This window comes from Poecilia reticulata, linkage group LG22 (assembly GCF_000633615.1).
Source record: "Poecilia reticulata strain Guanapo linkage group LG22, Guppy_female_1.0+MT, whole genome shotgun sequence".
Classification (NCBI taxonomy): domain Eukaryota; kingdom Metazoa; phylum Chordata; class Actinopteri; order Cyprinodontiformes; family Poeciliidae; genus Poecilia; species Poecilia reticulata.
Genome location: NC_024352.1, coordinates 8,923,033 through 8,946,874, shown reverse-complemented (window position 1 = coordinate 8,946,874; position 23,842 = coordinate 8,923,033). Strand labels below are relative to the sequence as shown.

General features: G+C 39.2%; 1 protein-coding gene across 1 annotated transcript in view; it reads right to left on the bottom strand.

The window, feature by feature from the left end:
* Positions 1-21,731, bottom strand: part of syne1b (spectrin repeat containing, nuclear envelope 1b) — a 96,819-nt gene extending 75,088 nt beyond the window's left edge. Inside the window, exons 1-24 of the mRNA XM_008399328.2 lie at positions 21,557-21,731; positions 15,004-15,065; positions 12,096-12,191; positions 11,019-11,102; positions 9,428-9,448; positions 8,858-8,950; positions 8,061-8,239; positions 7,734-7,930; positions 7,037-7,146; positions 6,505-6,555; positions 6,312-6,344; positions 5,927-6,034; positions 5,698-5,835; positions 4,915-5,079; positions 4,717-4,829; positions 4,468-4,636; positions 4,289-4,385; positions 2,769-2,971; positions 2,488-2,652; positions 2,209-2,361; positions 1,962-2,105; positions 1,034-1,201; positions 787-945; positions 548-712 (exon numbers count right to left, since the gene is read on the bottom strand). Of these exons, the coding sequence (XP_008397550.1) occupies positions 548-712; positions 787-945; positions 1,034-1,201; positions 1,962-2,105; positions 2,209-2,361; positions 2,488-2,652; positions 2,769-2,971; positions 4,289-4,385; positions 4,468-4,636; positions 4,717-4,829; positions 4,915-5,079; positions 5,698-5,835; positions 5,927-6,034; positions 6,312-6,344; positions 6,505-6,555; positions 7,037-7,146; positions 7,734-7,930; positions 8,061-8,239; positions 8,858-8,950; positions 9,428-9,448; positions 11,019-11,102; positions 12,096-12,191; positions 15,004-15,065; positions 21,557-21,623 (2,940 nt within the window). The 5' untranslated portion in view covers positions 21,624-21,731. The remainder of the gene's footprint in view (positions 1-547; positions 713-786; positions 946-1,033; positions 1,202-1,961; positions 2,106-2,208; positions 2,362-2,487; positions 2,653-2,768; positions 2,972-4,288; positions 4,386-4,467; positions 4,637-4,716; positions 4,830-4,914; positions 5,080-5,697; positions 5,836-5,926; positions 6,035-6,311; positions 6,345-6,504; positions 6,556-7,036; positions 7,147-7,733; positions 7,931-8,060; positions 8,240-8,857; positions 8,951-9,427; positions 9,449-11,018; positions 11,103-12,095; positions 12,192-15,003; positions 15,066-21,556) is intronic.
* Between the last annotated feature and the right edge of the window lie 2,111 nt (positions 21,732-23,842).

The following is a 23,842-nucleotide window of genomic DNA, read 5'->3' as shown; positions in this document are numbered from 1 at the left end:
GTGAGAGGTAAAATTAAGATTTTCTGTCTGAATGCATCTTATTGAATGAATCTTACATAAGCATATAATTAATATGTTTCTCTTTGGCCTGTTTAACCCAGGAGTCTGCAACTCTTCCACAGTGTCTCTTAATAACTTTGACTAAAAATAATAAAGAACTAACTAATGTTTTTAAACATAAGGTAGATTTAATATAATAAATACAGTTTTAACAGATCTTCAAGGGTTTTTTCATGGAATAATTTCTTTGAAATATGGACTAAAACGGAACCCGTATGCTAAAAAACAGAAAACACACARACTAATGTTTTAGTGACTGATGATGCATCCATGTCGGTTCCTCCCAGGATCGGCTTTGCTTTGAAATTTGTAAAAGAGAATCATTTAAATTTGTATTAGTGGCTCAAATTTGTTCAAAACTGGAGATCAAAAGTCAGCCGCACATTTCTGATTGGTGCACGTTTTAATTATGTCGTTAAATAAAAAAAAAAAAAACTGAATCAATTAATTTGATTAAAAACACTTGAATCTGTAGAAATAGCCTTACCGTGTGCTTCTTCAGCAGCTCCTCGGGGTTGCCTCTCTCCCTCAGACAGCTCTGTGCCATTTTCAGAACCTTTTCCAGCTCCACTCGTGACTCGTCAAACCTCTTCATCAGGCTGCTGTTTGCCTCCACGTGCTTTCGCCACTCTGTAGATTCCTTAATCATGTTCTGCAGGCGATCAAACTAGTCATTACTTCCCTGCCAAAGTATTAAATAAAGCCGTCTTTGATTGTTAAGGTTACCTGTGATGAAGTCTGCAGGTCTGCCACTCGTTTCTGCAGCAGACTCATGTCCATGTGCTGGAGCGTTTTACTGGTGCTCATCACTTTTTGGATGGTTTGGTGGTTTCTTTCTATTACTGTCAGGCACTTCTTACAGCTGTGTGTGAAGGTTGCCAGCTCCTATTTAAATGTATATAAATAAAACCAGACAATTAAGAAATTTCATTTGACATTTCAATCCTTCTGCATGACATTTATTAACAGTTACCTGGCATTTCTGCTTAAAATCTACTGGTCCCTCAGAGTCAGTGGTGCTGGTGATACGACTGGCCTTCTCCAGAGCCTGRTAGAAGCCGGTGATGTTCCTCTCCATTTCCTCCAGTTGAGGTAAGAGAGACTGAGACTCCCTAAGCAGAGGCAGACATCTCTCCCTAACCTGAGAAAAGGCACGTAGAAAAAACACATAAACACGACTTGTTATTTAGAGGAAACATCATTTAAGATGTATAGTGCCTTGTGAAAGTATCCACACCCCTTGCATTTAACAACCACAAATACAATAAATTCTTAATTTATTGAGAATTTATGTGACAAGCCGACGAGCCAACGTAAAAAAGAGCAAGAGGCCCATGGTAACTCTGGAGGAGCTGGAGAGATAAACAGTTCAGGTGGGAAAAGCTCCTAAAAGGACAATTAGCAATGCAAACCACATGTCTGGCTTTTAAGGAAGCGAAGGAAGAAGAGAGCCATTGTTGAGACGTTTTGGCTAACATGACGTGCAGAAGAAAACTAACGCAACTTCCCACCTCCATCTGATAGAGCTTGAGTAATTTTGCAGAAGAACAGGCAAGCATTTCAGTCCTATAAAGCTGGCACTGAAAACTTTTATTTTTCCCTTTACTTCACAATTATGCACTACTTTGTGTTTGTTACATCAAACGTCAATGAAATACATCAAAGTTTGTGTTTCTGACAAAAAAACGTCCAGGGCACATTCTTTATTTATCACACAAAACAACAACTTGTGTCCACGAAGCAGAAGAAGGCACAAAAACAGAAACGTGTGAAAAGATTTTGAACCCGAATAATTAAGAAATCCTAGCAGATTTTATTGGCTCTGGGATTAGGAGATCGTAATTTAACAATCTTTTATTGTTTTTTTGCAAAACAGCACATACTGTTTTACACACACTCACCTTACTGAGCTGCTCTTTGATGGAAGCCATCACAGCCATCATTTGAGAAATCTCCTCTTGCGGAGTGTCTTTGGTCAACAGCTGAGCTGTGCGGCTTGCTGCCTTGGAGGCCGCTTCCATCGCTGGCACTTTGTGCTTGATTTCCTGTCCCAAAAAAAAACAAAAAAAAAAACAGTCAAATAGCAACATACAGAAAAGAAAAAGACATAGCACAGGTGTAAACTGAGAGTGAAGGTGATGGTCAGACCTCAACGTCTTGAACGAAGGCTCTGACGTTGAGGAAAGACACTTGAACAGGAGCGGTCATCTTCTCATTGGTGGCATCCATGAACATCTTTAAGGTATTAATCCCGTCTTGATAGTCTTGCCTCAGTTTATCCACCTCATCCGCTCTTGCATACTGAAAACAACAGAGGGAAGGCAAAATACGTCACGCTTTCGGTATGACTTTATAAATCTGCGTCTGCTTGGTAACATCAAACTCTTCCTGTTAGCAAATTCTCACATTAACATGCCCAAAGCTTACATGTTTGACTTTGACAAATAGCTCTCTCCATCTCCCGTTCAGCAGAAGAAGCTGCTGCTTTAGATCTCGAGAGACGGTTTCGTCACATGTTTCGATGAGAAAATTCCCGGCGTCGTTCATGTCCATGTGCTGCTGGATCCAGTGAGAGAGGTTTCTGAAAAAATCCTGTCACAGAAAAGACAAACTAAAACAGGGCCTGACGACACGAGACAATCTGAGATCAGAATAAATTCATTTAAATGCACCGTTCCCTGCTGTCGCCACTCAAGCACCGTACTTACACGCTTGGCGCTCTCCGACTTGTTGAGCATTTGCTCGGCATCCTCCAGCCAGGCCTGCAGCGATGCCACGGTGCTGCTGTATTTCTCCCAGTTACAGATCACCTCTTCCAGCATGCTGCGAACACTTCGGACCTCCAGCGCCAAGTTCTTCCACTGAGCCGTCGTTTCAGTCAGGAATTTGCTCACGCCCTCTGCTTCGTCGACTGGAAATGAAAGCGGCTCACTTTAGCATAAGTTTAAGGATGCCTGATTACTGTTACTATCTTGCAAAAATATTAGTACTAGTGCTTCCTGAACATTTTCACATTGTATGATAACACAACCACAAACTTCAATATATTTTACAGGGATTTTATGTGATAGACCAACACACAGTGTAGTTGTAAGATAGAATGAAAATTATTTTAAAAAACAACTTCTTTTTTTTTTAACAAATAAAAGGTATTACTTTACAAGATCGCCTTTTGCTACAGTTGTAGTCTTTGGTGGTGTGTCTGTAGCAGCTTGTTTTCATCCAGTGAATGAAATTTCTGCATGTTTTTCTATGCTAAATAGCTGAAGATCGATATGTTTGAATGAAGAGTGCCTGTAAACATCGATATTCAAGTCTTTCCGAAGATTGTCAATAAATTGTGGACTATGACTGCACCACTCCCACCTYCCAGCAYGATGCTGCCACCACCATGTTTCCCTGTGGAGAAGACATGTTCAGGGTGTTGTACTACATTAGTTTTCCACCGCACAGGGAGTTTTACATGTAGGGCATGAAGAATGTTAATTTTATGCTTAGGATATTATTATATAAGCTTGTCTTGCTTTAAACTTCTCCAGAACTTTCTCCCTGGCTTGTGTGCTGATGATGCCTGTAAGTTTCTTACAAGCATGTATTTCCATAAACAGATAGATTATGGAAATACATACATGCTAACTCAATTAGGTGACTTTTGTTTGCACTAGATTTTATTTACATTTAAGAGGACTGAATCTAAATTTTAGCCGCTTTTTCGGGATTTTCAAAGTAAAAAAAAAAAAATTTCAAAGACATGTATCGTTTTCCTTCAGTTTCACACACATTGGTTTGGGTTGGTCTGTCACAAAAAAATCCCAACAAAATACACTGAGGTTCCAGGATGTGATGCGGGTTCAGGCGGTATGAATACTTTGGCGAGGCTCTGTAACATAGTGCAAATGATTCTGCATGTTGATCCTTTTGTACGTTGCAGTGTGTTAGGACTGTTAAACATGCTAAAACACCATTACAACTACAGTTACTCCCTCATGCATAATGCACCATGACCTTTTTAGTTTTAGGAAGCAAAAGATGGTTGAAGCCAAAAACAGACCGAGTTACAGAAAGGAATGGAAACAGGCATGTTTTATTTCCCAAACATCGTTTCTGGACTTACCTTTGTTACAGGTTTTAGTCCCTGTAACATAAAATCAATAGACCAAACAAATGCTCAGTTTATGTATCCCAGTATATCGCAGTATGCAGAAAGATAAATGAATTAGAATCTCACTTGAGCTGTCAGACTTCACATAAACCTCTGCAGCTTGTTTCAGGGCTGTGAAGATGATCTCATACTGGTCAAAAAACCTGTGGCCTTCAACAAAACTCTACAACAGAAACAGGAAAACGATTTGTTACACAAACTGATTCGCTCTAACAGCACACCTGATGTAAATAATTTCGACTCACAAGGTAGCTCTGCAGCAGGAGTTCAACTGACTCCCGTCGGCCATATTTTATAATCCAGGACTTGAGCTTAGCCTCTGCCAGCACCAGAAACGCCATCAGTCTGTACTTTATTTCCCAGAATTCCAGCTTTATCAAGTGAGAGTGTGATGAAGTTGACACAAAGTTGAACCTGAATATTAAAGAGACATCAAAGACTGTCGTTTGCTGTGACAGTTGCATGACTAGAGGGAAAAGGAAACGGCGCCACACCTTTCTGCCATGTCCTGGAGCTGCTCAGGCGGCACCGGCACCCCGTTCACTGATCTGTCCTTGTGGATCTGCGTGAAAGTCTGTCTGTGGGATTCCAGGCTTTTCAATACTTCCTGCAACACAAAGACACAATTATAGTCTCACTAACATTTAATCTAATTAAAAATGTCAACATTGATGGGTGAGCAGAYACTTTACCTTGTGCTGCTCCAGTTTTCTGTGCAGAACATTGGCGGTTTCTTCATGAACGTGTTGGAGGGGRATGTCCTCTCGCAGAGCCATCTCCGCTCTGTGAAGCCAGGCTCCGATCACGCCCAGCGGCCCGGGCAGAGACTTGTCCAGATGAATGTGCCAGTCCAACAGCTGCAATTGACACCCAGTGCAAAAAAAAAAAAAAAAAAAGATCAGACAGTGGAAGAAGCTGTTCTAAACACAGAGCTCCTGTATGTTCACAAGCAACCGCTCTGCAACAGCAGATTATTCCACTCTAAACAAGCTGCTGATGCCCAAAGAAGTGGAGTATCTAGTGAACAAAACACTCTCTGTTCCCACACTCCCACTCCACAATAAACACACTCATTCAGCCCCTCGGCACGACACCRAACTTCACTGGAAGTGAGAAAACAAAGGGATTTCTTTTAATTGAAGAAAATAATAAATAGCCTGCTTTAAAGGGGACATATCATGCAAAATCCACTTTTTAAAYGTAAATGTTTTTTAGTAATAATGAATTAGTCATTGTATTAAATTAATGTCAATTCACATGAATGAGCAGGAATATATGGGAATAAATATGGATTCAAGCTAAACTATTGAAGTTTGGGCTTTAAAGGAAAATGTAAATAAAGTTGAGGAAAACATATTTAACCAAAATCTGACAAAATTTCCAATAATTCATCATCACTCAATAAAAAACGTAWTTAGTCAGCATAACTTTACCGCTCTATGTCCTATAAATGATGAAGAATGCAGTGTAATTACCCGGGCAGACAGGCGGTCCCAGGCCTGCTTGACCAGAGCTTGGTCCACTGACAGTTTGCCTTCCYTGTGAACAGGTTGGAGCAGTTGATCCGTTTGCTTCTTCTTCATTTCATAATGAACATGAAAGTTTTTGAATGCCTGCAAAACACAGAGACACGATTATTGCAACAACTTTTCCTCGTTCAGAACAGGTAGCGTTTTTTTTTTTTTCCTTTCTAATCAAACTCACCTGGTATTTGTCAGTGAGGCTTCCTTCTGTAGCCTGGGCTCGCAGCAAGTCTCTCTCGAGCTGATCCAAAAACACCTTCAGCTCTCTGAGCATCTTCCTCTCTTCCCTCTGTCACAGTCAAATGATAAGCTGCTCAGTTTAAGCTCAAACTTAATCCAAAACCCGTTTTTTTCCATTAATTAACATGCAACCGGGACACTTAAATGACATTTTAAGACAGGAATGYAAAGATAAGGTTAAAAAGTCTGCRTTMAAATTAACAAGCCCTGCRCACAGAAGCAAGAGCTCCATTAAGAGAAACAGTTAATTTTAGAAACAGAAGTAGAAAAAGCAGAGATTTAAACATACGGTACAGTAGAAAACTCAAGCATTTATTTGAACATACCTCAAGCATTTGCTCTATATCTTGAGGAACAAACTTTCCAGGAAAGCATCAAGGCAAGCATCACAGAGAAATGCAAACACATCAGAAAGGCATAAGAACAGCAAGGAAACAGAAGTGGAGTGAATGGAAACATGAGATGAGGGAACGCACACTCCGAACAGAAATCATGCAGTACTCTGACCTGAACCCTCACCTGCAGTACTGACACTGACAATGCAAAAGTTGGGATAGAGCCAAGAAGCAGCTTGATGTACGAAAAAAAAATACAAAAGTGGATGGGGAAAGAAAATCAAATAAGTCTGTGATGATACAAAATAAAGCATAAAAACTCAGCTGGCATCAATTTCTATTAGAGATGCACTGAGAAATCAAATGGTGACCAGAACCGGACCGGGACGTCTGGACATGTGCCAGCAAGCTCGCTTTAGGAAAGGTCAGAAGATGCAACATCTGCTATAGATTTCTGATCAGTGCATTTCTAATGCCTGTAATAACAGATCAAAGCTTTATTCTATCAAATGACAATTTGAAGTAATAAAGTAGATTTTAGTGCATTGCCTCTCCAAAGGGTGYTTTTCTTTATCCATATATATTCAAATAACGCAGGAGTTTTAGGCTTATTGACAGGAGACATGGAATAAATGTTACTTCATGTCCTGAAATAAAAAAATGTGCTTTGTACTGCATGACCTGGACTGAGAAAATGATAAACTTGACCAAAGTACCTCGTCCTGCTGTCCGTCACCCTCGGAGTGTTGGGGGTTTGGGTAATGCTTGAGAAACTGAGCCACATAAGTCATGATRGACTTTTCATCCGGTTTGTCGACATCCACATCTACAGAGCAACACAAACATGATCTTAATCGCTGCTTTAATAAACCTTGAACGGCAGAAGAAATTCCAAGCCTTCAATAAAACTGAAGCGCAGAAGCAGCGACAAAACGCAACAAAGCTCTTACATCTGGTACCAGCGGAACAAAAGACGTTCCCTCCAGAGATTAAATCTACTGAGGCTGTCAGCTAATTATACATGTCTACTTTTATCCACACTGCTGGCCTGACACTACAAATCAGAGCCAGGCTCCTGCAGCCACATATTCTTATGCAGCTCTGTGTGTTTTAAAGCATCTCCAGTCGTCTCTGTAAGTGAAGCTAGGACTGCAGAGTCACTGCAGGCTGCTGTCCTTGCCTTCACTCACAGTCTGCGCGCTGGTAAAACTGAGTTTTAATCCTCTGGAAGGTGACATTGGCCTTCTTAGTATGAGAAACATTAATGTAAATCCGTTTGACAGAATTTCATATTATTTGTACTTCTGTCATATCTTAAAAAAAAAAWGAGACCAGTGTTACTTGTTTAGAATAGTTAGCAACACTAAAAACCTTTAAGGCAAAAGCAAAAACAGAAAACAGAAACGAGGAGACCTTCAGGATCCAGCAGGCGAGGAATGCCCAGYTCGTTTTCTGCGAGAGCAAAAGCTTCCTCCAGATTCTCCCTGTTGTTCCTCCGCCGCACCACTTCCATATCCACCAGATCGGGCCTGATGGCATGCACTACCGCTTGAAAAGCRACGCCGCTGCGCCAGCTGGACCCAAAGTCCTTCACCTCGATTCCAAAATCCCTGAAAAACACAACGGTGAGCCACTCCGGCTTGCAGGACTTTTAAAACGCGAGTAAGCACAGAGCTTTTTGATAAATCAACCGGATTAACGTTTCTACYTTAAATYGGAAACCTCAAAAGTGTGACGTACTTGGCGGCTGTGCACTGCACCCATCTGAGCAGAGCCTTCTTAGCATTGCCCTGAAATTTGTTGGTGACCTTCCTCTTCATGGGAGGGCTTCCTGTTTCACAGCTGGCTGTGCTGTCCACGGACGAGTTGCTGTTGGATAACGTCTGTAAAGCTAGCAGRTTGCTGGTTAACTCCTCAATCTGGTTGAGAAACAAACAAAAGAAGATAAGGGGGGACAAAATGTCAGTAAKGAKTCTGYCTGACTGCTGATATGAGCTTCAGGTAAAGTTAGCTGAGTGCAAACGTCTTGGAGCCAATCAGTCTCAAGTTGTGGTACAAGTGCAGTTGGTGGGATGCCTTTTGTATGCAGCCAAAGAGGTTCAATGTTATTTAACTCATCAAATGGAGAGGCAGTTATTCGCTACTATTTTAACAGTTTGTTAATGGGTTTTATAAATATATTCTGGCTCAACTGGCCCTTTGAGAARATTTGTGATTTGAAAATAAAAATGAGTTTGACAGTCTTGGTGTAGAGTCAATGAAAAATAAATGTTTTTTTTCTTAAAAGTTGGGTTGTTTTAAAATGCATGTCAGTATGGTGGTAGWTGGAAACACTCACTCCTTGGCGCAAAAGGTTTGAGGACTGACACACATTGCGATTAATTGAAAAATTGAAAACRACTTGAGCATCTCATGCTGTGGAYGCTCTATATTATAAGATCTTGACAGTAAATCCKGTCATGCTTTAAGATTAAACAACCATTTGGACACATTCTTTTTATTAGTCATTTTCTTGGGTCATCTTAATATAGAATTACCTGAAAGTAGAGGATGATGGTCCATATCAAACCGAGGACGATGGACGGCCTCCCATCGGCAATGTCAGTGGCATGGATGTTGACGAGTTTGATCTAAAACCAAAGCAAGAAAAAATGTCAACACCCTCATTYATTTTTAGACCGTTAGGGAGAGAAACCCAAAGTGTCTCGCACACAATTTTTTYCTTGGTTTTCATTCAGACCAAAAACAACAAWGAAAGTCATCAAAGTCAAGCCTTTGATGCAGAKAAATAGTGTCATTGTCAGAGGCAGAAGCATGAGTGASAAGACAACCAGATAAAAACAAAGAAGTAAACAGAAAAGCAGATGCACTAYTGTGATTGCAAACATTGCTCTGAAGAGCTGCGGCAACTTGCTGGATTTAAGTTTCTACACTCGAGCAGGTAAACTGCAGCCCAGAGCACGCGTCGGTCGGGTTCCACTCAAAATGCATAAAAATGCAGACTATCAGAAACACTTGCAGCTCTCTCCCAAGTCTAGCAAAATACACATCATGCACTTCATGAAAGCATTGAGTGCGACGGCACAAGGTGTTCAACAGCAACTGACCGGTGATCCTCGATACAGAGACTGAAAGCAAACGTGACGAGAGAGAGATCACAACAATATAAGTTTCAGTCCTCAGGGAATCCGTCGGAAAGTAGGGCAGGAGATTTAGCAACGGGTTATGCATTGAAGAAATCCTGTCATGCCTCCATGAACAAAGTGAATGTTTTGCAGAAAGAGACACTATATGCTCACTGACAAATACGCAACTAAACGTCATGCTTTCCAGTGAGCCTTTCAATCATTCATCTAAATGTGTACATGTTCTTTTTTTGTAGTGAGACAGACAGTTGTGTGTTATTTTAACACGTCAACAACAGAACAGAAGGAAAAGCTTTAACCAAGGAATTGACAGTGAAATTGCCAACTGCTGCTTTTATCATCCTCTGTATTTATTTGTCCAACTTTCTGTAACTRCTTTACACGTTTCTGGGGGAAATAGACTGAAAGAGCTATTTTCCATTTAAGTGAAATGTTAAAAGAATTGACTAAGTGGAAAAATAAAATATTTAACAGGCTGTTTAAAAGGAACCTTTATGTTCTGTTACATCTTGAGACTGTAATTYGTTAAACCCGCAAGACTGTGAGAGACGGCGAGTCAACGGATAACAGGAAGGCTGAATGAAGTAAACCCTTTGGAGYTTTTAGCTTCTACCTGTTAGTAAACATGATAGATTTGGGAGCATTGCAAGCTTTTCTGAAATCTAAGTGTTAAGGGATTTACATTTTCAAGAATAGGGTTAGGGTTAGGGTATCCAAAGACTGAAGTTTAAGTAATTTTAGCCACTAGCTGCTAAGAAATTCTGATTGGTGCATCTTTACTTAGTCAAGATATGGACATTAGTGTTTTGCTCTGGATATGAAGCATTCTGTCTAAATGTTTGTGGGTTTTCTGCACTTAAAATGTTTTATTCCATATATTGCTGTGACCAGTTTTTTTTTTCACATTTTACTGTTGCCTTAGCTAACTCAATAAAAACCTGACAAAGGAAAATAGGCATGATACTACAAATTACTTTAATTTAAATACTAATCAACAATAAATGTGTTTCAACTTTCAGATAATTCACTCGGATTATCTGAGTGTGAATTATCTGAAAGATAATTTACTTTATCTGGATCTTTAATTATCAACATAATTAATAAAGTTAATTCGGTTGGGTCACAATATTTGACCCCAACATATTGTGGGWCAAATGTGTTGAAGTCCTGAGTCAATACTGGTTTAAAAACTACACTGACTCTTAGACTGAATAGGTGTTGGATAAACCTCAAACACATGTGAATAAAAATAATGATGTTGTGAATKTATTAGATGTGTGAAGAATTACTCRAATTTAGTTAAGAAGATAAGTAAATGCAAAGGCGGTAAGATTTAGTTATATAAAAATTAATACAATCAAAATAAATGACCACACTTTCAMTTTGTTAGTTAAAAAAATAAATAAATAAAAATACGTTCCAATCGCTGAATGAGGCTCTTTTTATTTCACATTCACAGTTCAGTTTCCTTCTTGTATCTTTTGCGGTTAAAAGCTTTTATTATCTTCCAGAAATACGGATAAAACATTAAGCGCCATAATTTCATGCTAACCTTTCTGCCTTCRAGGAACTTGAGTGCAGTGCCGATGTTGGAAACCCAGTGAATCCTTTTCAGCTGGCGGCCTTGCTCACAGGGCTGAAGACAAAGAGGACAGAAATGTGAAATTAATACGCAAACCAAGGAAGCTTTGTTGTTCAGTTCAGTGTATTTTGATCATACGATTCAAATGCGCATGCCATAGAGACAGTTTAATTTAGCTTTGTTCACATAATGTCTGAGAGATAATAACTTAAGTGGAGCTAGCTAATTTGGGATTTTATTTAAAAGGCATAAAATGCTTATGGGATTGGTCTGGGGATTTTAGCAAATCTATTTTTACATAAAATAGCTTGTGAGAATGAATCATTGTGAGGAAAGAAGTTAGGAATCATAGTTATTTTTTTCTGAAATTAGATTTACTTTTGCAAAAAGCAAGTTAGTTCCAGGAGACCTTCCTGCTAAAATACCTAAATATAACACATTTTGGTAGAACCTAAGCCAGGTATGAGAAGGGAAGATTTTTTATTGTGCCGTTTTCCAAAAAGACAGGCATACTGTTTCTAACTTCTGTTTACAGAAACCCAGTTTTGGAGAATCAAACAACAATGCAAAAAAATAAAATATAGAAGTATAAAAAAACCTGAAGACGTTTTATCATTTTACAGATACAAGGAGGTTTGGATACATGAAAACAAATTGGGTCAAACTGTTAGCGTGCCCTTGAGTGTGTAATGATGTGTGTTTCTCCAGTCAGACAGATGAACAGTAAGATCAAAAAACATGTGGTAAGTGCTTCTCACAGCAGAGAAGATCAGAAAAAAATTCTTCAGTGATTCTAAAATAGATAACTTTGTTCTTCAAGACAAACCACAAACTGAATTGTTGCAGTCTAGTAAGAGCCATCACAATTACATGTTTCAGATGCTTAGAAAAATCTGACCAGAAATGCCATGCAATGGACCTTGATTTGCACACATAACTTTCACTCTAACTAGGATTGGCGGCCAATCCCAATAAAAAAGTAAATATTTTCAAGAAATGGTCAAGTTCTGATTAAATTCCACACAAGACAAATAAACTCTTGTTCACCAGTCGTTGGCCAGACAGGACCTCCAGCAGCGCCAAGAGCTTCACCCCATCCTTAATGTCCTCAAAAAGATCGTTCACCTCTAGTGGTGGTTTATGCTGGTAGAGGAAAAAAGAAAGCAAAACATGACAGTTTATAAAAGAGCTGAAAATAAATTCTTGTATGCTGTAGAGTCCACACTGTGATAAAAAAAAACCCATTAGTATTCTAGTCCATTACCAGGGATGAGGAGGAACCGAATGCTGTTGGTGAGAAACAGACTTGTTAGCAGCAACCACTGAGCCTCCCTGCAGCTGAAAAGATGGTGCTTTTTCCACAGCAGTGGCGCGATGCCCAGTCCTCAGGCTACGGCGCTCATTTAACCCCAACAGGACACAGTCTCCTGATATCACCTTATTTACACATTTAAAGCCTCAAAGAGATTAAATGACACTATAATCTATTGTCTCAGACAAAATAAACGTTTAATCTGCAAAGCCAAAGTTTAATTAAGAAGCAATAGTGCTCGTGGGAATACTTTTTTTGGCACATTATCCAGGTCATTTCCCAACTCAGCATACTGCATGGTGGAATTGCAATTGGCTGCGTATTTGGGGCAAAGCTGTCGGAAGTCCTTTATAACAAACTGTCTTTTTCTCGAGACAATCACATTTTTGAAGTAATATCTGCACACACAGCGCCCTGCTAAAGTGTTTACAGAAACAGCGCTGCAGAGGTCAAAGCATGTAGCTGATTGTTATTATGTGTTCCCACTAAATACAGTCACTTTGCAAAACTATTCATTTCCTTTAGGATTTAAAAAAGAACAAAATATGGAAAAAGGTAACAATTTACTGGAATACCACTTTAAATGAAATCAGCCAACGATGTGTGAGAAGTAAACTGCTTTCTAAAAAAAAATCTCAGGAATACAAAAGTATTTGGTAGAAAGGCTGCTAATGTACTGAGAAATTGATCATAACACCTGATTTTATATTTTAAAATGTCGTCAAACAGAAAAAATATAAAGTTGTGAGCACATTCTGGTGTTTTAAGGTCTAAAATAGAAATATTTATGACATATAAATACAGAACAACACATTTAGGCAGAAGAAACACTTTTTCAAATCAGTTTTTTTCTATATTAAACTTCACATGAAACTAATTATAAGCATCATGCTGCCACTACCATGTTTCACCATGTGTTTTCTGCTATGAACTGTCCATCACAATTTTCAGAACCATGTGGTTTTCTTTGATTTCAAATCACTTTGTGTTGGTTTGTCACAAGAAAAAAAAAAGTTTGCAGTTGTAATGTGAGAAAGAATGAACAAGTTCAAAACCTATGAATACTTCAGTGATGCGCCGTATCTGCACAAAAAACAGTCAGCTGAAAATAATCTCCACCCTGGAAACTTAATTTTCTCAGTCACATGAAACTCCCAACTTTGGAAAAACTCTCCTGGAAAGATGCTTGGTTGTAGAAAATCAGAGGAAGTGGACACAAAGGCTGAAAGGAAAATGTGACAGCCGTAGGAAGTGACAAATCAGATAATTTATGCTTTGCTACAAAAAAAAAGCATTTAACACCCATACAGAGAAACGTCAGTTTTATCTGAAACTATTAACATGAATTCATTATCAACTCTAACACTGCTCATCAATAGGCTTTTATTACATTATCCTTATTAGTATGCGCAGTTGGTGAGCTGGGCATGAATAATGAATAATGGACTAGCAGAGTGCCCCAGTGCTGGCCCACCACATAACTCAGATTCTTCTAAAGTTGTGAAACCAAGCTTAAACTATTGTGGGCTGATCAGGCCCAACAAACAGCCTAAGTAAACCAAATCTCTCCTCTGCTAGATCTCCAACCTACCAGATAATGATTTCAAATGACTAAATTCATCAGATTTAATGCTTCTGTAGCACAAAGCTGCACCTAATCGAATTCCAATTTTATTCCTTTTGAGACAAAATGTGTTATAACACAACATGTGAGCATGTGTTATTGTTGTGAACTGAGTGCCTGTTAATTTAGAAGCATGAAACTCAGAAGCAGACGACTGCCTACAGGGAACTGTCCTCACCCTCTTGTTCTCCATCTGCACACCACGTTATTGTCCCTGCCAACGCTCGCCACAGACACACACACACACACACACACACACACACACGCACACCCCCCCCCACACACACACACACACACACACACACACGCTCACACAATAAGCATGAATACCAAAACAGTACAACAAATACCTACCCACACACACACAGCAGGAGAACTCCAATGCAGAAATGGACAGCACACACCAATCTGAGTTATTCCACTAAATACCCCTCACGTCCACGCAAACACACTCCACTAAATCTATCCAGGCTCTTGTCACTTTAAATCCCCCTTGTGAGAATCTTGAAAACTGAACAAATGGTCTTTGTGTTGTCATGCCAAAAATCCTTCAGTAGTTCTTGTCACAGAAATGGAATATTGTCTTGGGTAAATGTTCCCGCCTCACCAAACTTTGATTGCCGACACATTGGCTTCCATTAAACCTGATTTGATTTAAAGTGTTAAGGAATTAGGGGCAAACGATGCTGCTGTTTGCACTTAAGTGAATAATCGGAGGGATTATACTTAGTGTTAAACAAAGTCATTTCTGCTTCATACAAATTTATTGTCTCCAATTATTTTAACAAGTGTTAAAAAACAAAAATACCACTTATGAAAGAGAATGTTTATAAGAATGGCAATACGTCACATCAAACTTCGTCCTGCTTTCTAATCAGGATGAGGTGAAGGAGAACAGGTTTCAGGTAAAATTACTGTGCAAATTGACTTTTGTTGAGTTTCTGAAATGTACACTGTTTTCAACTTCAGATAAGTAACAGCTGCGACAGTGTGTGCAATGGGAAGCAGTTGACACTTACCTTTGCTAAATGAGAATTGATCCATTTTGTGAAGGTTCTCTTCTGCACCGCTTCTTGCTCATCTGGAAAGTAACAAACATGAAGTTCAAATACTTATTCCAACACGACTGACTACATATGACTTTCGGATGAGTCAATGAAGCAAAAAAGTTCAATTAAAGAGATTAATAAATCAAACTATACGGTCAGTTTTTGCAAGAAAATAAAAAGTAAACAAAATTTACTATCCAGATAAATCACAATTCTTATCTTGCTCAATATTTTCAATATAAGACATGATATGATATTAATCTTATATTTTTCACTATGCCACCAAGATGTCCTGATAATGAGCTGATCATTACATTTACGTGTTTTGAAGCAGAGACTCATTTAAAGACACAGGCCAGTGGAGACAGGAGTTACTGATCTTCACTATATTGCAGTTCTGGTTGTATTGTCAAGATGATAAATCACAACTCCAGTCTCAGGTTTTCTGCAGCCTTCAACAGGGTTTCTTTCAGGACTACCTGGTATCTAGTTCAATAAATCTTTCTACTGACTTTGCCTAACTTAACTTGTCTATGCTGGGGAAAAGAAGCATGATTCTGCTTCCACCATGTTTCAACATGATGTGTTCAGAGGGATATAGAGTCTCTGCTCTCCGCTACGAGGGCTGAATAAATTTAAGGCACACTTGAAAGATTTTAGTTGATTTGATAACGTTTAAACCATGTTCCATTTTATTTTCACTTCACAGTTATGCACCACTTCTGTTGGTTTATCACAAAGTCCTAATGAAATATAGTGATGTTTGCGTTTTAGGATAAAAAAGAATGTAGAAACTTTTGAGGAGTGTGAATACATCTTTCAGCCACTGTATGGATACCCAAAACATGTGATACAAAAGGTAAATGTGTAATCTTTTAAAGATAGTTAATATTATTTTATTTAAATTCCCCTGTTCAAGTATAACTTCTCTCAGGGCTCCAGCTGCATTAGAGTAACACTCCACCATACATGGTACAAGCATAACTAGCAATGTTTAAAATTATGATTTACAAAAGCGGTACAACAGATGCTGCGGACAAGTGCTCTAAAAAGGAGTAGAGAGAAAATTTCTCTCAAACCCTCCACCCTCTGTGCTCAGAGCCAACATGTGATTGTTCAGGTCACCTCCAGCCTGTCTTTGGTCTCTTAACACATTCAATCACAACGCCTCATGCATTATGCATCATTTATAACAAAGAAGCACATTTCTGTGCTTTTGTGGTGCCGTTGTCGCGTTGAGGACTGTGTCGTGCATGCCGGCTGGATAGTGCTGCACTGCTTGGAGTGGCCATTTTTAAACATCCACCCCAGAAATATATAGACAGCGATCACGTGTTTAAGGAAGCGATGCGAACACTGTACAGGGAGCAAAGACATCATTGACCTACAGGCTAAAGCTTCATCACTGATGCACTGGGGATGCCCAGTGAAGCATATCACACACATACTGACACGCACATACTTACACACACACACGCACGCACACATACGCAAAAAAATAAATAAATAAGGTAGCACACATATAATATTGTGTTTGAGCATAAAGTTCATACACCTACAAACCATTAGCATATTTTTATTAGCGTAGAAGAGCCAACGTCCAGCTTGTTGCTGCGCTACTTACCACGCAGATACTGAAAAAATCCTGTCACCAGATTTAAAGAAGTCTTTCTGACAGAAACATCCTTATAGTGAGCCATCCTACACCCCACTCTCCGGCTCTCGTCCTTTGCGTCTCATGAGTTCCACGGTGCGTATATGTGTGTCGACGGCGGGAAACATAAGATCCACAGTGGACAAAACGTGACAGAAAAAAGAAAAACACAGCTGTCCTTTTACCCCCTCCTTTTTATCCAGCAGGAAGCAAAACAGATCTGGCTGCCTGGTTTCCCCGGTGAAAGCGAGGGAGCTGCTGGAGGCTGTGATGAAAATGTCCCCTCCTCCCTGACCCTCTCACACACTGTCAGACACACACGCACACACACTCACACACACACGCACGCACGCACACAGATGGCAAAGCAGAAACTCTAATAGGTTGGGTGATCTACAGTCCCATCCTTCCTTCTTCCTGTGTTGTTCCCATCCAGAGGAGCCATGGCTGTGTGGATGTGCACAGCCCTAGCTGCACTGCCTCGCTGTATCATCATACCATCTGAGGCTGGAGAGGGCTCAGCTAGGAGGCTGGCTCAACCAATCAGTGCGTGAGGAGGGTGTGATGTCACAGCCACGGCTGCATTATCCCGATTTAAGCTTAGTTTATGTGTGTGTGTTAGCCATATTTGCCTATAAGACATGTCTAATCCTCTATGACTGAAACATTTACTCACGTAGCAGTATTTTTTTTAAATCAACACTGACCCGACTTGCTCTTGATTCATTCAAGCTAAACAAAGTCTCGAGAGTCCTGTAGATTTGGGAGACGGAACAAAGGCTGCTGCATGAGGCAGGTCCTGGTGCAAGTTATTTTAATAATTAATTCTGGGGCTGCTGAATGACATGTACCACCTGCTCTCCCCCGCGCCGAGCCCACGCCATTGTGACGGGAAAACAGGACACACCCACACAGGGATTCCCTTTGCAAAGCGTCATGTGAAAGCTCTAAAGCACATCCATTGTTTCTGCAAACAGCAAGCAGAGAACAGAACCACTCTACTGCTCTGAATGTAACACATGGACAGCAATGAAGTAAATAATAGCTTATTATTTTGTGCAGAAAATGCCTTTATTATTTCAGGTCCCACAGCACGCTAAAAGGCTTTTCTTGCATGTTAAAAAATAATCCTGAGGTTCTATTAATACTGGTTTATACAAGTACTGTCCCAGAAAAGCTACTTTCTCTTTCATATGCAGGAAGCTGTTTGTAGCTATGAGAAAATATTACTGGACCGTTTTTATTTCTGCTCCTGTGAGCCGCAAATCTGGAACAAACTTCAAAACAGCCTAAACACTGAGTTCCTCTAAATCCAGACTGAAAAGGTACCTGTTTAGAGTTGCTTTTGAAATATAATCATAAAACATTAATCAATAATCTGATGTATAATCACGGTCGACTGTGTGTTCTATGACTTTGCATTTTTGTGTTTTTATGATGTAAAGCACTTTGAAATGCCTTGTTGCTGATTTGATTGATTTGCATAGAGTTCACATGCTCAAAATAACTCTAATTATTAAATCACTTACAAAAGTTTATCCTTTGTGCCACTTAATGTTAAATTTTTTTATTGTGTTTCTTCTCTATTAAAACCTAAGTATCCCAAAAAAATGATCAACTATTACAAAATAACTAAGTGAGATATGTTGGATCCTGTTATTTGGCAAGACTGAGGGAAGCACATATGTTATTTTTTATTTTCCAAGCAAACAGACCCTGCAAGACCATAATAGTTGTCATCAATAGGGGGAGAAGGAAAAACCTAAATATTTCCTACACCTTGTTTCACCTGCCACAATGCAGTTCTTTGCTGTAACTTCATGTGAGATTTTCCTGTCAGAGCAAACACAAGTTGAGCACTCCATAAATTTGACCTTTTGGAAGAAAGTCGAGAATAAAGCCATTGTTGAAATAATCCGTACAAAAAATGCAGTTTGTCACTTAGGGATACAACAAACATGTAGAAGAAGATGTTCTGGCCAGAGCAAGTACAACTCGTGTTTCAAACCACAGTTACATCACCAGGATTTTGTTTAAATTAGATAAACTTCAAATTAGCAGTAATATTTCCAAATATAAACACGTAAGAAAGATCGCAAATGTGACAGAACGCTTAATCTCAAATCTTGCTAAAGTGTTACCCCAGAAAACACGAAAGAGAAGAATTGTAGCTGAATAATTTGAAAGCAATAACAGAAAAACATTTATTTAGATTTCAGCTGCAAAATGGGCCCAGATTGATCCGAAGTCCTGGACTTTAGTTTAGTTAAATAATTCATTCTGAGGGAAAACAAAGAACACATTGAGGTTGAGATTTTCTGATACCTTTATGTGGAGCAGCTCCTAAGTAATTATATTTTTGGCAACTAATTTGAGTTTGACTCTATTGAATGTAGTGTAATAAAAGAATAAACAAATAAATATACAAAGAAAATAAATTTATATCAAAAGCAAGCGAAAGAAGAACAGTAATGAATATTTTAAAATCAAAGGTAGAAGTTTAAACTTATTTTAACACTCAACTCTCTTACAATAGTAGCATCATCTAATAAGTAACTTCTTGACATTCTTCCTTAGTTAGTATTTTCTATTCAATCAATAATTTATGCAGTCATAATTTAATGAATAAATAGATTATAAGGATCAATTTGAAGTGAACAAACTGAGCAACAAACATCACATCCAACCATCAGAGCATCAGGAAGGTAATCAAGTACTTAAGGTGATCTTAGGAAGATGATACCTTTAGCAACACTGTGCAGTAGGTGCATGGTTTCATTGACCTGAGATGGTCACCTGGGAGTCTTATAAAAGCCCACTCATTATGTTGTTCCACTTAGTGAAGAACAACTTCAGTTCAGCTCTGACAGGTCACGAGCAACCGAGCAGGATAAGAAATGATCCAACAGCTGAACGCCCAGTACTCTCTGTCTCATCTGAACAGAACACCTTATGGCTTGTAGGGTGACTCTATGTCTGTAGATTATTTATAAAAAAGGATTCAGATGGATTTTCATATCGTTTAATATTCTAATCCGGCTTCAAACATCTCCTCTACTTTAATCTTGACCTACCTGTGTTTTTTTTTTGGTCTTCGTGATGCAGTTTGTTCATTAATATTTGAGCTGAGAAGTTGCTAAGGACATAAAACGCTACAATGGTCAGTATGTGAATCCCTGTAAAATGGATCCGCTGGATCTGTTTGTTTCTTGTTTGTTCATGAGTATGTGCACATCTGTATATGTGTACTATGCTTCACTTGGCGCCTGCAATTATGTTACACTTATGTTACACACTGGTGAACTGTTTACTATTTAGGTTACTTTTGTAAGGTATATATTATGTGTCACATAATTCTTTTAAATCAAAGAAAGTGCACTAAAACCGCTATAATCAGCTCTAAAATCTGATTCCTGGAGGAGCTGTGGGTAATTAAATATGTCAAATCATTTGCTAGCTGTTTCCACATTTCCTGTCTGACACATTTGTGAAACCCACAAGAACCTATTGCAAAAGACAAGCCTGGCAGCAGCCACGCTTCTGGTGTACCAAGGCAGAGCAACTASCTGTCAGTCCATCACCATACGCTCCTGATAGCAAACAGGGCAAGCGTGAAATCAGCAAAAACATGAGTTATTGCTTTAAAGGGGGAGGCATGTTCACAACTTTATGAAGCCTCTGCACAAATCTACATAAACACAAAATGTGGGCTACTAATTAAAGTGATTCACAACATTATAGACTTTGCTCACGTCAATAATTAATGCGCTGTTGCTGAAGCCGAAGCGGGTCCGCAGTAAACCTCTGTAGGATGCTTTCAATGACAGGAAACTGTGTTTGATTACCAGAGAAAAGCACCGCTGCTCGCCATCAACAGTCCACCTAGAGCTACTGCCACAAAAACTCCTTCCACCTACTGACTTGAAGCACAGTTATGCAAACATACACAAAGTCATTTCCACTCTCTCTCTAAAAAAGGTCATTCAGCTATAAAGACAAAGGATATTTATTAATCACCTTAGTGATGAGCACACAGGAAGCACTGCCTCTCTCTAGAGCAGAAAGCGGGTAAAACTGGCACAACCACAGGCAAATGTTTCGAGCAGCAGTTATGGTAACACGCCATCACGCCTCACACACAGATGTTTCCAGGTATCCTACACACTCAAAAGTACCCATACAGCTCATATTTTCATGCTACCAATCATTTTTGCTCGCCAAGGGCACAAATGGTATCGGGTTTAGCTCAGTGCTATATCAGTGAATTCTGTGAATGTCAAACCACATCATCACTAATCAACTTAAACAGGAAATTCTTAAGGCGTAATGACCAAATGATACACAAATGCCTAAAATTAGACTGATCTCAACAAATCGTGCATCGATGAGATTCAGAGTTTCACCAGACTGGATGAAAACTGTTTCGTTAAATAAGATCTTACTTTTCAAACCTGAAACAATAAACAATGCAGCTTGACCTTATGCAGCTTAGTCACAGGATGTTGCAGGAATGTTTTTATTGTTTCAAATAAGATTAGCTGGTGGAAAAAATAAAAAGAGACGTTCACATTGAATCAAATTATACAAATATGCGACCCTATAATGTGCTCTACGGCGCGACGTGTTCAAGGGCAGTACTTTCTTTTAATTTTTTTCAGTAATAATGAGTTAAAAGACAAGGAGTTTGAGTTTGTCCATCAGGTGGTGTGTATGTGTACATGTGTGCGAGAGCCTCCCGGCTTGCAAATGTTGGCGAACTTCAGTCGGGCACGGAGCCAAACCTTGAATCAGCACAATATTACTGTGCAGTAGTGCAGGAGGAGAGGAGGTTTGGTTCGCATGCCGACAAAGCCAAAGAGTGTCACTTACCCTGCAGCTTCTGCATCACGTTGGCTATGTCCACAGAGGACCGACCGTAGTGCCTCGGAGACGCCATGTCGACTCGTTGCAGTTGTATCACAAGGTGGGTCACTGATGCCGAGAGCAAGAGATACTTCACAGCTGTCCCGAGTGGGACATCCCCTCCGCCCCTCCTTCTCTCTCTCTGTCTGCCTCTCTGTCTAATTTCACTGCAGGAGCAGGTCCAATTGAATCTCAGGTTTCATGCAGGTACAAGCAGGTTTATTGTCCAATAGAGGCACTTCTTCCATGCAAGTACTGTAAAAGATTTAAAAGAAAAAGGCTGTTTAAAGAGTTTCTGCACCTGTTATTATTAGCGAATATTTTAAACACTGCAGTTTAGCTATCTAATAGTCTTAAAGACAGAGTTTTGTTCCTAAACTAATCAAAGTAGGACTTTTGCATGACCTCTAAGTTATTAGTATAAAAGTAGGCACGGTACAGAAATGCTCAAAGTATAAGTCTGAGTAAACCGAAATGCTTTTATCACATCACATGTGTTGCATGTTTTGTTTCATAACAGAAAAGCAACAATTATTTTCTCTGCTGATGAATTAGTTATGTTCAATAAGTTAAAATATACCTCACACAACCTATTATTGGTCTGATGTACTATTATAATTTTAAATGATCTAATTCAATTATGACCTGCTGATTTTAAAGTTATAATAATACTAATATTATTTACTAACTCTTGGTTTCAGATGTATTAAAATAATGGGACAGAACAATAAAATAAAAATCTAAAATATATTTAAAAAAAGATAACTAACAGTAGCTCTGTCTAGAATCCAAACAAGGTCGCAATTAATGTTATTATCTATACCTGTGCTTTTTGTAGAAATATGCACAACTGTTTAATTGACTGATTTATGCTGTGGACAGAGAAAAGCGACAGTATGTTAAGCTTTGCCATATTACCCAAAAAGGGAGTCCTAATGTAACAGACTTGTGATCAGCTAATTTGCTCAAATGGACATGTGGACATTTACTGTATTACGAGAAGTAACTAACAGGAAGTCACACATATGGCTAAATTTAGGCATACTGCTGCAAAATGCATAAAAGTGAATTATTTGCTATGCATTAATAGGGAAGTAACACATTATACAGCACGGTCTACTGTTACGAAGAGGGGATACAGGTTGCAGTTTAATTATGGCTGACATTGCTTTGAATTAGTTTAAGGAAAACCAAAAAGCGTGAAAATGTCGAATTAACCCCATTAAAAGGTGCATAAACTATCCTGGCACTAGCTTTAACTTAAACCACTATTTGACATGTCGCTACATCAGTGTTAAGGTATGCTGTACCACAGTAACATTCAGCTAGCAAAGTTAGACACCTGCTGAGGTATTTGTACGATGGAGGCGACGTTCACTAAAGCCCGTTAAGTAATGGAGGAAGTTGCTAAAAACACCAGATAAACAGCGATAATTACCATGAAAGCGCTCACAAATAAACTCCAAATAAAACACTAACACCAACGTATCAAGACAACAAATACAGTTACGTATGAGACGGACACGAAGTTGCACGTTGTCTTACCGCCTGTCGCAGCGCAGAGCATGGTGAACTCCCCTGAGGAAGTGCCCGTGCGTGTCTGTGTTGCCCGGTTGCCCATGGTAACCCTGAAAATGAAACTTGGTGGCGTGCATCAGCTCAGTGGCGGCTTACAAGCTGGAAACCACAAAAACTGAGCGGCATGATGCTGGCAGAGGGAGGAGTCGGAATTGTCAGGTGTGGTTTTCTGGTATTATAGCACAGCGGCTTTACGCACAAGCTTTACGAGTGCATCTCAGGGCAATAATGTCGGGGGAAAAAATTATATTTTTAAGCAATTCAATTCAGAAACTGGAACTCATGTGCCTTCTTTGCACATAATGTGAGATATTTTAAATGTTTAATGTTTAATTTTGACTAATATTGCTTATGACTGATGGAAAACTTAAGTCCAGTATTTAGAAAAATAGATAATATAAATGTTAGCTCAAGTTATGGCCAGCAAAGTTGAAGGAAAACTGACTGCCCAGGCTATGCCGTCTATATGCAAGCATATAGATGGAAAGTTGAATTAGAAAAAGATACACAAGCAACATAGATAACCCTGAGAGGATTGTGTAGTATTGCAGGGACTACAGCTTGAAGAGCCACTACACAGAGATGAATCCAGGAAGTGGACTACAACTGTTTGTTGCATTCCTTCTAAGTTGCTCCTGAAGTGGAGACATCAGTAGTATTTCCTGGATTTATACA